Source organism: Vidua macroura, chromosome 2 (assembly GCF_024509145.1).
Source record: "Vidua macroura isolate BioBank_ID:100142 chromosome 2, ASM2450914v1, whole genome shotgun sequence".
NCBI classification, from domain to species: Eukaryota; Metazoa; Chordata; class Aves; order Passeriformes; family Viduidae; genus Vidua; species Vidua macroura.
Genome location: NC_071572.1, coordinates 1,591,181 through 1,604,181, shown reverse-complemented (window position 1 = coordinate 1,604,181; position 13,001 = coordinate 1,591,181). Strand labels below are relative to the sequence as shown.

Genomic DNA, 13,001 nt, shown 5'->3' with positions numbered 1-13,001 from the left:
GAAGGAACTGGGGGAGCGCAGGCTCTGCGCGTGTTCCCGACCGCCTCTCGCGCTTGCTCGCCTCCCGGTTTTCCCTTTTTCCTGGCACTTTGGGATGAGCTTTGGCCCCGCTCACTTTCCGCGTCCCGGCCGCGGTAAAGCCGCTCCCGCACGACCCTCGCGCTTATCGGATTAACGGGATCAGTTCCGCCGGGCCAGGAAGCCGAGAGTTAAGGCTTATCAGCAAAAGATTAACTCGGGGGACTGGCGCAGGACCAACTTCTCCGCGGGGGCTCAGCCCGCGCCCGTTTATGTTGGTCCCCAGAGAGCGGCTCGCTGAGGAGTTGCGCTCGCGTGGCCGCTTTGCAGGAACTCAGTGGAGGTGTTGTGTGGCTCTAAAGGCTTGTTGTGATGCGTATCCCCGTAGATACCAGCACCAGCCGCCGCTTCACGCCGCCCTCCACCACGCTGAGCCCGGGGAAGATGAGCGAGCCGCTGGCGCTGCCCGGCGCCGAGCACAGCGGGGCTTTGCCGGGGAAGCTGCGCAGCGCCGACCGCAGCATGGTGGAGGTCCTGGCGGATCACCCCGGGGAGCTGGTGCGCACCGACAGCCCCAACTTCCTCTGCTCCGTGCTGCCCACGCACTGGCGCTGCAACAAGACGCTGCCCATCGCCTTCAAGGTAGGTCCTGGGCAGGGGTGGGTGGGGATGGGGGGGGAAGGATGCGGGGATGGGGGCTCGGATCTGCTCTCGGCTCGCTCCGCGCTTCCCTCCTTCCATCCTTTCCCTCTTTCCATGCTTTACTTTCCCTCCTTCCTTCCTTCCTTCCAGCCTTTCCCTCCTTCTTCCATCCTTTCCTTTCCTTTCCTTTCCTTTCCTTTCCTTTCCTTTCCTTTCCTTTCCTTTCCTTTCCTTTCCTTTCCTTTCCTTTCCTTTCCTTTCCTTTCCTTTCCTTTCCTTTCCTTTCCTTTCCTTTCCTTTCCTTTCCTCCCTTCCCTTCTTCCTTCCATCCCTCCTCCTATCCTTTTCTTTCCCTCCTTCCTTTCATCCTTTCCTTCCTTTCATCCTTTCCTTTCCCTCCTTCCTCTCACCCTTTCCTTCTTTCCATCCCTTCCCTTTTTCCTTCCATCCTTTCCTTTCCCTCTTTCCCTCCATCCTTTCCGTACTTCCCGCTCCCGGCCGCGCTCGGGGCAGGAGCGGGGGCAGCCGGGGAATGCGAAGGGCCGGGAAAAGCTCCCTGCAGCCGCTGCCTCCCTCTTCTCCCCATTCAGAACCCTGCTCAAGGGGGAAAACCAGAAATCAATACATTTTATTTCCAAAATAAAGGGTTGGCTGCTCTGGGGAGCAGACGCCGCAGCTGGACACGGGCGGCCCGGAGCTGGGGCAGCTCCGGGATCCCCCAGAAGTCGCCCAGGGTGGTGGCAGGTCCCTCTGTCCCTCTGTCCCTCTGTCCCTCTGTCCCGCTGCTACCCACGGGGGACGCCGCCCGCAGCCCCGGCCCCGCTCGGGACGCGCCGGCTTTCCCCTGCCAGGGACTCTCGGAGGGACAAAACACCACAAAACAAGCCAGCGACAATCCCAAAAAAACCCCACATTTCCTCTTTTACTGGGCCGGTTTAACAGCAGCAAAAGTCGCGGCCTAACCCGGGCAGACCGCTTGGAGTTCTCCCCGCGTTTTCAGGGAGAAAAATCCAAGTAAAATCCGGGAAAAGACGGGAAGAGGGAAGGGAAGAGGGAAGGGGAGAGAACATCCCGGCTCCCTCCTGTCCCGAGCCGTGCGGGGGATGCTTGTGGCGCTTTCCTCCCTTCCCGTTACCCGGCTCCCAGGAAAATCCTCCTCCCTTGGAGTAAATTCCTCCTCCCCTGGAGTAAATTCCTCCTCCCGTCCCTCACGCTGTTTTTTTGACCCGGGACTGTCGCTGACTCCCTGAACTCGCTGTTTTCTCGCTGCTGCTGTAGATTGGCTCCCGAGCGAGGGGAGGAAAAGGGAATTCTTCTCCTTATCCTTTTATCCGAGCCGGGAGCCGCACGGACACGCAGCTCCTGCGAGCCCCGGGGCTTGATTTAGGATCGGGATTTGCCAAGCCCGAGTTTGTTTTTTTTTTTTGCGGTCACTGAACCCCGGCTGCTTTGGCATAACCTATTTTTGTGTGTCGAAGGCCACCGGGCTCGAGCCTTTCCTGTGTTTTGGGGAGAGGAGAAACGAGGGAGAAGGGAATCAGCTCAGCTTCGGGAATTCCTGCTGAGGAGGGAAAAGTTTTATTGTGTCTGCTCTCGTTTTCCGCAGATAAGAGCGGGGCAAAGGGAGGAACCGACCACGGGGTCACTTCCGAAATTCCCACATTTAGATTAATTATTACACTCTTCCCCACGCACCGGGCTGTTAATTAGCCGGGAAGTTTTTCCTGCTGGAAAAAAAAAAAAAAAAATCCGGGAGTGAAAAGCGCTCCGCCCCGCCGGGAAGGGAGATGAGAGAAATCCCGATTTTTCCTGGGGGATCCCACTCCGGGTGACATCCCGGAGGAAGGACAGGAGAGGTGGCTCTTCCCGATCCCCATCCCATCCCTGGGAATGCCCCGATGATGTGGAAATCGCCCCCTGGAAAAAAAAGAATTCCAGGGGGTTTCAGAGATGCCCGCAAGCCGCTTTCCCTCCTCTGTCCCCAGCAGCCTCAGCGTTCACCCCGCTCCAAACGCAGCTTCTCGAGGAGTTTGGAAAAACTGGGACAATTTCACCTGGAAATAACCATGAGAAAAACAAAATTAAAAAAAAAAAAAAAATTAACCAAACCCACCCGAAAATTAGGAGAAAGTTCCGTGAGGAGAGCCTGGAAGGGTGGGCTGGGAGGCACCTGCTGGCTCTGGGTTCTTCATTTCCCCCCCCCAAATTCTCTCTCCGTGGACGGCTGAGAAATAAATCCCGACAGGGTCTGCTATATCTCAGTGATTTTCCACTAAATATTAACTATTTGCAAAGCCATTTTAAAAAATTCGGGATTTTTCAGATCGTTTGGCCCAGGGGGAAAAAAAAAATCACTTCAGATCATTCCTCTGCTGCCAATATTTTAGTTTGTATCTGACAAAAAGCGCTGAGTTTGATCGAGTATTTGTTATTTTTATTCATTGCAGGAATAAAAAGAGGCAGGCAGAGACTTTTCTCCTCGCATTTAGAAAAATCCACTAAAAAATCTGCAGGATTGGGATATTATTTCAAACCAAAGCGATCCGTTTTCATTGGTTTTTTTTCCTAAATTTAAGAATGATGGTGAGAAACTTAAAAAATAATTCGCAATAACCAATAAGGTGCCATATAAATTCATTGTCCAAATGCTGTTAAGAATCCAAATCTACATTTAAGAGGCCAATTTGGATTAATTGATGCAGGAGAAGTAAATTTAGACACCCCACAGCACTGCAAGACTGACATTCTTCTTGCTCCTTGGGAAATACAAATTTTTAGAGGTAAAAAGTAAAACCAAGTCCTTGATAACTCCAGTAACAAGTCCCAGCTTATCTGTTTAGTCTTTTTTCTAATGTAAATATTTGTATTTCTGTTTCTATTGTCTGTGACTTTCAAGTCCAGTTTCTTTTCTGGGCTGGGTCAGTTTTTGACTCGGTTTTAAGATTTTTCTTCCCGTTTTTTATCGCCGAGGTTGGGATTTGACAGCTTTAAAATATTTCTGTCAGAGACAACTGGCCCTGGATCCATGAAAAACTTAATGAAAGCTTAAAATACGGGCATAAATTCCCTTAAATTCAATATTTGCATGGCAGGGTAATGCCCTGATTTTCCCTTTTCCCTGTTTTTTGTCTATTAGATGTGGATGCATCAAGGTTTTGCAGGATTTTTTTAGGAACTGGCTGCAGAGTTGCTGATTTTGTGAGGATTTCCAAGCTTCAGCATTTCCAGCAGGGCCTCATTTCGGCCAAAATCAGGGAAATCTGAAAAGGCGAGCTGAGTGCAGGCCCAAAAAACCAAATTACAGCACAGGGAGGAGAACAAAAACCCAAAAATCAGGGCTGGGGAGGAACGGGGAAAGAGGAAGTTGAAATCAAGATGTAAAGAGGGAATTTTGACCCAGAGATTTTAGCTTTGCATGTGGAAGTGAAAATCAGGGTTAGGGGTGAGCGAAGGGAGAGGACAGAAGTGAAAAGCTCAGCCTCCTGTGGGAAAAAAAAAAAAAAGCTGGGAAATACCTGAAAATGGAGAATTCTCTCATATTTTGGGAGGTGGCTGTGGCTGGGGAATAAAAATCAGGGCTGGATCAAGTAAAGGAGCTGCTGATCCTGTTTTTAAAGAGCAAACAGATCAGAAAAGAGAAATAAAATCAGGTTGTGACAAACTTCAGCCAATTGCAACTGCCTGGACTGAAGTCAGAAAATGTTAAGAGGAAGGAAAATCTCGAGCTGCAACTCGAGGACGCAATGCGAGGCTGGTTCCTCTTCCAGGGGGCAAAAGAGGAATTAAAAATGAGCTGGATTTTATCTCTGGGTTTGATTTTTGGGGCTTTTGGGGGTTTTTGTGGTGGCAGTGCTGTGGAATTGGGGACACGGCATTGGGCTCTAAAGAAAATCAGACAAAATAATTCAAGCTCTGATTTTTTGTCAGAGGACACGGAGAGAGATCCCGGATGTCCATGGAGTTCCAGCAGGTTGAATTTGTTTGGGGAATTCAAGGAGCTACAAGAAGATTCAAATTTTTCATCATTAAACCAGTGTGAACAGTTAAAAAAAAAAAAATCAGAATCTTGAATTTCAGAAATCTTTATACTTCTCATCAAAAACCCAGTGTTCCTAAAGGTTTGATGGATTCTGGCACCAAAGAGCACAAATATTTTGGGGAAAGGGGAAAGTCCTTAGTTCAGGTCATGATTTCCATCCATCCGCTCGAGGGTGAGGTCTGAAAATTATTTGCTTTATGCTCCTGAAGGAAAGAACGGAATTGTTCAGTAAATTGGGATTAAACATTTGATTGAGGCCTGATTTTCCACGGCCTTGCTCTGGATTTCTGCTTGGGCAGCTCTGTTAAGAGCTCCTGATATAAATCAAACCATCGAGCGCTGCTACTTGAATTTATTTATTGACAATTACAGCGATTTTGGAAAGCTCATTTTCTGTATTTTTCATCCCAGAGCATTTTTCATTTCACATCATGCTGCGTGTTTCGGAGGTGCACCAAGGAAGAAAAATTTCTGTCCAACCATTGGGAAAAATCAGGTTTAAAATGGTAGAAATCCGCAATGAGGAGTAAAAAAAAAAAAAAAAAGATGCATTTTAAAGAATATAAGTTACGGTAATATAAAGATATTTTAAAATTTAATTATCTTAGGTCCTTTGGTTCTCCAGGAAATGAGGAGAAGAATTTTTTATCCGGGTTGGAAAACACTTCAGTGCAGCAACAAGTCAACCACCACGCTACCATTTAGCAGCGGGCGTGCGTGGAACTTACCATTCCAGACCTTAAATCCCATCACCAAATTGAAAACCCTCGATGAGAGAATAACAAAGGGGCCAACCACCACTTGGGGGAATGAAGAGAATTCCCATTCCAGCAAATCGGGAACGGTTTCCAACACCCGCTTGGCCCACCCAGATTTTTCACCGCGGCTTCTTCCCCGTGGTTTGACTTCTCAGTGAAACAAAGGAAACTGAGGGTTCTGCTTAGGAAACTGAGGGTTCTGCTCTTGCTGGCGCAGGTGGTGGCCCTGGGGGACGTCCCCGATGGGACCCTGGTGACGGTGATGGCCGGGAACGACGAGAATTACTCGGCGGAGCTGCGCAACGCCACGGCGGCCATGAAGAACCAGGTGGCGCGCTTCAACGACCTGCGCTTCGTGGGCAGGAGCGGCAGAGGTACGGGGGGGGTGCTCCAGCTCCATCTCCCGCCCCTGGGCACGGAGCTGGGAGCTGATATCCACCAGGGAACGCTGGAAAATCCAGCGCGGCTCCGTTCCCAAGGCGCGGGACGGGTTTCCGCCTTTCCTCCCGCTTTTCCGCGTCGCTACGATTTTTAAGCGGTGAAATCCCGCTGGGGGAAAAAAAAAAAAACCAAAAAACCCACCCAGAGAGTGGCTCTGGCAGCCACTCTTCCTAATTTAGGCAGCACATTATTACCCGTGGTTAGGTTTAAGTGGCCGATTTTCAATTTAAAATGAGAATTTTCAGCTGGTGGTCATCGCGGGGCTCCCCAGCACTCTCTGCAAAAACTGATTTTTGCAACAGAGGGAGTCAGGCTAAAAATACAAATAATTCCCACCTAGATCTAAAAATTTCGCAGGTTCCTGACCTGCTGAAGGCTCCTTCTCTGAGCTTTTTTCCTCTCAAAATTCAACAGTCACAGCAGTTGATGTCTCCTGCAATATGGAGAGACCAGGAAGGGGAGAGGGGTTCAAAATCCGATTTATCTCTGCCATAACCAGTAGTTACTGGTAGAAATAAAAAGCATAAATAACAAATAAGAGTTGAAGCTGACTTAGAGTGGACTATACAAAAATATTGGGAAGCTTCAAATAGGACGTGTTGCCCATGAGTGGGCAGGTGCACAAAGCTTCATCCCAAAATAATCAGCAGAATACCCTTTAAAACATCACTCCTTAATCCTAAATCCCATCAATTCCAAGAGAAGCACTTAAAATAAACTAACAGAATGCTGAGGGGACTTCAGGGAGGTTGGGTCAAACCCCCAAAGAGAAGCCAGCGAGTTGGGGCTCAGAAAAAGCTCAGGAGAAGGAGCAGCCTCTCTCTTTTTTGTAAGGCCAGGTATGAAAATCCATCACATTTCCAGTGTGAATTCAGGTGTTTTATTATGTATTTTCCTTCTGTTTATTTGTCTTTAAAATTGGAATAGGGTGTTGCGGTATTCCGGCATTTTTCCAGGACAATTTAGTGACAGGGAAGCACCTCCTGAACTTCAGGAGGTCTCATTTTGGAGCAATTTGTGCTCTGGTGTCCCTCAGAAGTCAGGGAGTGCTGCCCCTTCCTCACCACTTTCCCCTCCCTCTGTTCCCATGTGACACCCGAGCCGTGTCCTGGTTCCACACACGGATTCCTGATTTCCAGGAGAGTCCCAAAGCTGACCCACTTCTGGCTTTTATTCCAAACGGGAGATGTGTCAGGCTGGAGAGGAGGAAGTTCTCCTGATTATACACAACAGCCCTTCCTCGCCTTTGAAGTGAAAAGCACCCGTGGACACCCTTCCAACACAAACAGCGCCGCAACGCTGCAGAAGCGCGGCCCTGCCGGAGCACTAAACACAATTTAGGAATAAAATCCCCATCCAGTTTTCCTCTGGGTGCTGCAGCGTTTTTAGCTGAGGGTACAGAGGCAGCTGCCTCTCAAATTGTGTTGTTTGGGCCGTCTTCAAATGGAAAACACCCGCAGCTGAGAACGTCGCCTTGTAATGCCAGCGAGGAATAATAATAGGGTAATGCAGAGCAAATTATATCCATTTACTGAAAACATCAGGGATGCTGTAATGTCTAAAAGTATCAGTCATTAAACGTGGTCATTTGGAATATTAAAGGTACCACCTTTTCAGTAAATGGAATTTGCATTATGATTCAGAGCTGACTGTTTAGAAGATTCAAATGAATAGCTGGCAGAGTGCTGGAGAAGCTCATAAAAACAAACCTGTAGTTCAGTTCCTGGCCATGGTAATGAGGCTGGAAATCATAACAGGCAACTGGGGGAGCCTCAAGGTCAAAATCCAGCAGCTGGGACAAAGCAGGCCCTATTTCTTGGGAATAGGGAACCCTTAGCCCGCTCCTTTAGCCGCTCACACACCACCCCGGGCTTTCCAGGTGTGCTATCCAGAGCCAGGTGCTGAGGATCCTTTAAGTGGAGGGATTTGGGAATGCTGCGTGCTCTTAGTCAGGCTCCCAGGTTCAACATCCTCACCTGCCCATCTTTGGGGCGGTGACTAATGGATGCTTTTGTTTACTCCTCCGCCAGGGGATTGTTTTCCAAAGGTGGGGATTGTTTGCCTTTGTGCGGGATTTGGGAGCTGCTGTTCTGCGGCATTTGCACAAAGCCTGCAGCAGAAGGTGGCTGCTTCAAAGGGCACTGCTGCCTTTGATACTTGGCTGCAGGAAAATGAACCCCGACTTTGTTTGCCGTGGAATATTTGAGCTGGGATCAGCTCAGTGCCACCGGTGATAATGCGGTGCCAGGGGCGTTGTGCGAGCAGGGGCTGAGAGTTCACGTCGGTTCAGGCCACGGTGGAGGCTCCTTGTGTCCCTCAGGGGATTTAAAATCCCTCTTTTAAATCCCTGATGGAGAATCAGGAACGGTGTTGAGTGGTGATCATCAGAATCCCCATTAAAATCCCCTTCAGCAGCCACAGCTCTGTCCCTTCCGAGGAGGAAATTCCCATTCTTGAAACGCTTCATAAATAATTTCAATTTCTTCTGTGAAATGCAGCAAGACAGTCTGCACCAAAGATTATTTTCCATGTTTTCCACCTGGTTTTGGGAGGAGGGTCACAGCAAATCCCCCTGGTCTGGGGGCTGATTTCCCCTCATCAATATTTGGCACCAAATATCAGCCAAAGTTTCAGCCTCGTTCCGTGCCCAACACCCAGAGTTTGCCCCGTGCTGCTCAGCCTTGTTTTGAGCTAAAAACCCCAAAACATTTGATTTTCTTCACACCCAAAATAGGAGTGAGACTGTCACAGGCCACCCAAAACCTGGAGATGTGGCAGGAAAGCAATTTGGCTTTTTCTTCCTCAACCAAAGAGATTTCCATTGGATTTGGCCGGGATCCAAGGCTCCGATTCCTCAGCCCAGTTGGAGAATGCTACTGGGCAAACCTGCCCGTCTGGCTCGGGAGTCATTTCGGGAAGAAAAATGTCCTTTTAAAACTCCAGCCAATCTCAGCCTCCCCCCTTGGCCTGATTACCTGCTTAAAACAAAATTAATCTTGATTTTTCGCCCTCTGTTCGCGAACATTCCGAGCTTCCAACTGCTCCTGCTGCAACGTATCCCTGTTTTTTTAGTGGATAAAGAACCGGTTTAGGTCACTCTGATGAAATGGATCTGATGCAAAAAAGCCTGACATTGTAGAAGTTCATTGGCTAAAATTAAAAATAAATAGTTATTTTGGAGAGGGAAAGCTCTGTGGCTTGGGGAACACGACATATTTTCCTCATGGAATCATTAATCCCAGTTCCTATCTTCTTTGGAGGATGTAAGATTCCAAAAAATCCCCAAAAATAAACATGTTTTCCAGATGAAAATGATTATTAATGGGTTATCCTAAGAGTAGCTAATGGAGAAGTGTCTTGGCTTGCTGCAGGAGATCTCAATCTAAACCTGAGAGCTGCAGCTCCAGGAGAGTTTTAAAAACTGCACCTTGGACAGGATAGAAAATTAAATCCGTGCCTATATTTCCTCAGGATTAGAGGAACTGGAGTAAATTTTGTGATATTTTTCAATTTCCACGGAGCCAAAGCAGGTGTAGCTTCGTAGAACATGAGAGATTTTAACAAGCACAATTTCTGCCCTCAGGACTCTTCCCTCTGGATATCGTTCCCAGGGAAAAAAAAAAATCACTCTAAGACAAAAATCTCAAAAATACTCAAACTCCAAAAATTACTGGCCGGGATTCCAAATCCAATTATTTTTATTGGTCATCCCAAGCCAGAATTTTGCTCCTTCTGTGCAGGCTGCGTTATTTGAGCACTTGGTTGAAATGGATTTTATTTTTTTGACTGAAATGTACTCAAAATTATAAAAGTATGTGCAAAACAGAGGATGCTGCCCTTCAGCAGGGTCGTAAAACCAGTATTAAGCAGGCGTCCAGGTTCTGATCCAAGCCTTTGGAATGCTGCAGGGGACGTGGGATCAGATCCTGGAGTCACAATAAGCAGAGTTTGCCAGATGGGATGAGAACAGGAGAAATCCGTCAGCAATCAGCTGGGGAAAAAAACGGTCATTTGATAGAGTTTAAAATCAAATATTTATTTGGAGTTTGGATTGATAAGGATGTGGAATTTGAAGGATGCTACAGCCAGCGGAAGGGAACGGGAATTGGAATTTTCTTTGGATATTGGGAAAAAATTCTTCCCCATGAGGGTGGGCAGGGGCTGGGATGGAATTCCCAGAGCTGCCTCAGGATCCCTGGCAGTGCCCGAGGCCAGGTTGGAGCAGCCTGGCACAGTGGGAGGTGTCGCTGCCCGGGGAACTGGATGATCTTTACTGTTCCTTCCAATCCCAAACCATTCCATGATTCCATGGTTCCGTGAAAGGAAGGGGCGGTGCCCTGGGCGTGTGTTAGAGGCTCTTTGTGCTTCCATGACTCTTCTCCAAGGACTCTTCTCCCTCCATTCTGTTCTGAAAGGTGAATTTTCCCCTAAAAACCAGAGGCCAGGAGTGATACATTTCTTCTTAAGTGATTTAGGGTGGCTTGGTTGCGTCATTAATTTGAGCCAAGACTTCTGTGCAATCCCAGCGAGGCTGAGCAGCAAACCCAGCCCTCCAAGGGGATGGAAACCTTGGCAGGGAGGCAATGGAAGGAGGGAAGGAGAGGAAAAGCCTTTCCCGGTGCCCGAGGTGCCTTGGGCTTGCTCCGAGCAGCTTGGGTTGTGCAAATCTCCAGTTGTGGAATTAACCCCATGGATGGTGCTGCTCCTCACAAGGGTTGGACTCCCAAAAAAATATCCAGGCTGGCCCTTGGCAGGGATGTGAGGAAAGGAGAAGGGAGAGGAAAAGCCGCTCTCACTGCCCCGGGTTCCTTGGGCACATTTGCTCCGAGCTGCCGGATTCAGGAATCCCTGATTGTGGAATTAACCCCATAGAGGATGCTGCTCCTCACAGGGGTTGGAATCCCAAAAACATCCCATGGGATGAGGCTCAGCAGCCCAACCCAGCCCTCCAAAGGGCTGGAAACCTCATCAGGGATGCAGTTCCAGGAGGAAAGGAGGGGAAATCCCCTTCCCAGTGCCCGAGGTGCCGTGGGCTTGCTCCGAGCAGCTGGGAGTGTGTGAATTAACCCCATGGAGGATGCTGCTCCTCACAGGGCTTGGACTCCCAAAACCCATCCCATGGGATGAGGCTGAGCAGCAAACCCAGCCCTCCAAAGGGATAAAAAACTCCGCAGGGATGTGGTGGCAGGAGAAGGGAGGAAAATCCTTTCCCAGTGCCCAGGGCTCCTTGGGCTTGCTCTGAGTTGCTGGATTTAGGATTCCCTGATTGAGGAATTTACCCCATGGATGATGCTGCTCCTCACAGGGGTTGGATTCCCAAAAACATCCCATGGGATGAGGCTGAGCAGCCAACCCAGCCCTCTAAAGGGATGGAAACCTCAATGCCAGGAGGAAAGGAGCAGAGAAGCTTTTCCCAGTGCTCAGGGTTCCTTGGGCACTGCTCCGAGCAGCCGGATTCAGGAATTCCTGATTGAGGAATTAACCCCATGGATGATGCTGCTCCTCACAGGGGTTGGATTCCCAAAAACATCCCATGGGATGAGGCTGAGCAGCAAACCCAACCTTCCAAAGGGCTGGAAACCTCAGTGCCAGGAGGAAAGGAGCAGAGAAGCCTTTCCCAGTGCCCAAGGTGCTCCCTCGCTCCGAGCAGCCGGATCTGGGAATCCATGGCTGTGAAATTAACCCCGTGGATGACGCTGCTCCTCACAGGGCTTGGACTCCCCAAAACCATCCCATGGGACGAGGCTGAGCACACCTACAATGGCTCTGCCAGCTCCCAAAAGCCCCTCTCTGCCTCGTCACTAAAGATTTCGTCGGGGCGAATAAACTCCCGCTCCGAACGCGTCAACAGGAGAAAAATAACGGCAGAGGGCTCGGAGAACTTCCTGTCTCCGGGAGCATTCCTGCTGTAAACAGTGGCCATGCCAAGTGCTGAACCACTGCCCTCAGTCCAATAACAATAAATCTATTTTTTGGTTCTGCACAGCTCCGCTTGCACATTTTTGCAGCGGCGAGGATGAGGCAGACGCCACGCTCCGAGCGTTTTCCCAATTTTTTTTTTTTTTTTTTTTTTTTTGCCTTGATAAAAGGACTTCCCAGAATGTTGTTTAGGGAAAGCGAAGTACCTCTCTAGATGAAAAGGTTACCTAGTTTCAAGAGATCTGTTTGCCCCACAGCTCTTCTCTTGTTGGTTTTATTTTTTTTTTTTTTTCAAGTTTGTTTTTATTTTGCTGTTTGTTTTTTGGTGCCACCCTTCAGAACTCCTGGAATTCTGGTCAAAATATACTGATTTTTGTGGATATGTGTGTCCCCATAACCCAACTCCAATAAGAGCAGCTATTTTGTGACCAAAATAAAATCCTGCCGGGAGATAAATCAGGCTTAGGGCTGGCCACAGGACTTGAGCAGGAGTGAGGATGCTGCAAATCAGTGGCTCACAATCGCTGTCAAGAGAGTCTTTTCCAGCACAGTCATGTGCATAAACCCTCATCCAGCTGAATCAGTCTCTATTCCCTTCCAAAAACCCTTTAGGAGCAGCAAAAAAAAAAATTTGAAATAGACTTCTAAAACAATTTTTTATTATCTTAACGCTGCCTCTCTCCACCTTTTTTGCCCCCATCCTGCTCCCCAGTGTTTTTCCCACCATATTGCTTCCACAGAGTTTTCTCAGCCTCTCCAAATCATTATTCCCTTCATCTCTGCCCCCTTTCCTCCCTCTCTGGATGGTTTTTCTGGGAGTCCCCTTGGAGAGCTGCAGCCTCTGGGCACAGGGTGGGAATTCCGTGCAAGCCTTTAGCACCAGGGCAGGTTTGGAGCTCAGAAAAGGATGCAAGGAAGGATCCTAAATTCCTAAACTCCTGTTGCCTTTCCCCACTGAAGGTGTGTGGGGAGGAGGATCTGGAGGGGGAAGGAGCTGCCTGGAGGGCTCGGTGCCATCAGAGCTCTCCAGAGGGGCGGTGCTCGGAGCCATGTGTCCACATCAGTTCCCTGAAATTTAGGGGAGGAACTGAAGGAAAAGCTTTGGCAAAGCCACAGATTTTCCACGGGCTGGACTTTGTGCACAAAGCCCTGCGCACCTCCAAGGCCACAGAGCTGGAAGTTGG

The 13,001-nt window shown here is 48.9% G+C and overlaps 1 protein-coding gene across 1 annotated transcript in view; it reads left to right on the top strand.

The window, feature by feature from the left end:
* The first annotated feature begins 365 nt into the window (after positions 1–365).
* RUNX1 (RUNX family transcription factor 1) overlaps positions 366–13,001 on the top strand; it is a 50,286-nt gene continuing 37,650 nt past the window's right edge. Inside the window, exons 1-2 of the mRNA XM_053972080.1 lie at positions 366–660; positions 5,675–5,831. Of these exons, the coding sequence (XP_053828055.1) occupies positions 391–660; positions 5,675–5,831 (427 nt within the window). The 5' untranslated portion in view covers positions 366–390. The remainder of the gene's footprint in view (positions 661–5,674; positions 5,832–13,001) is intronic.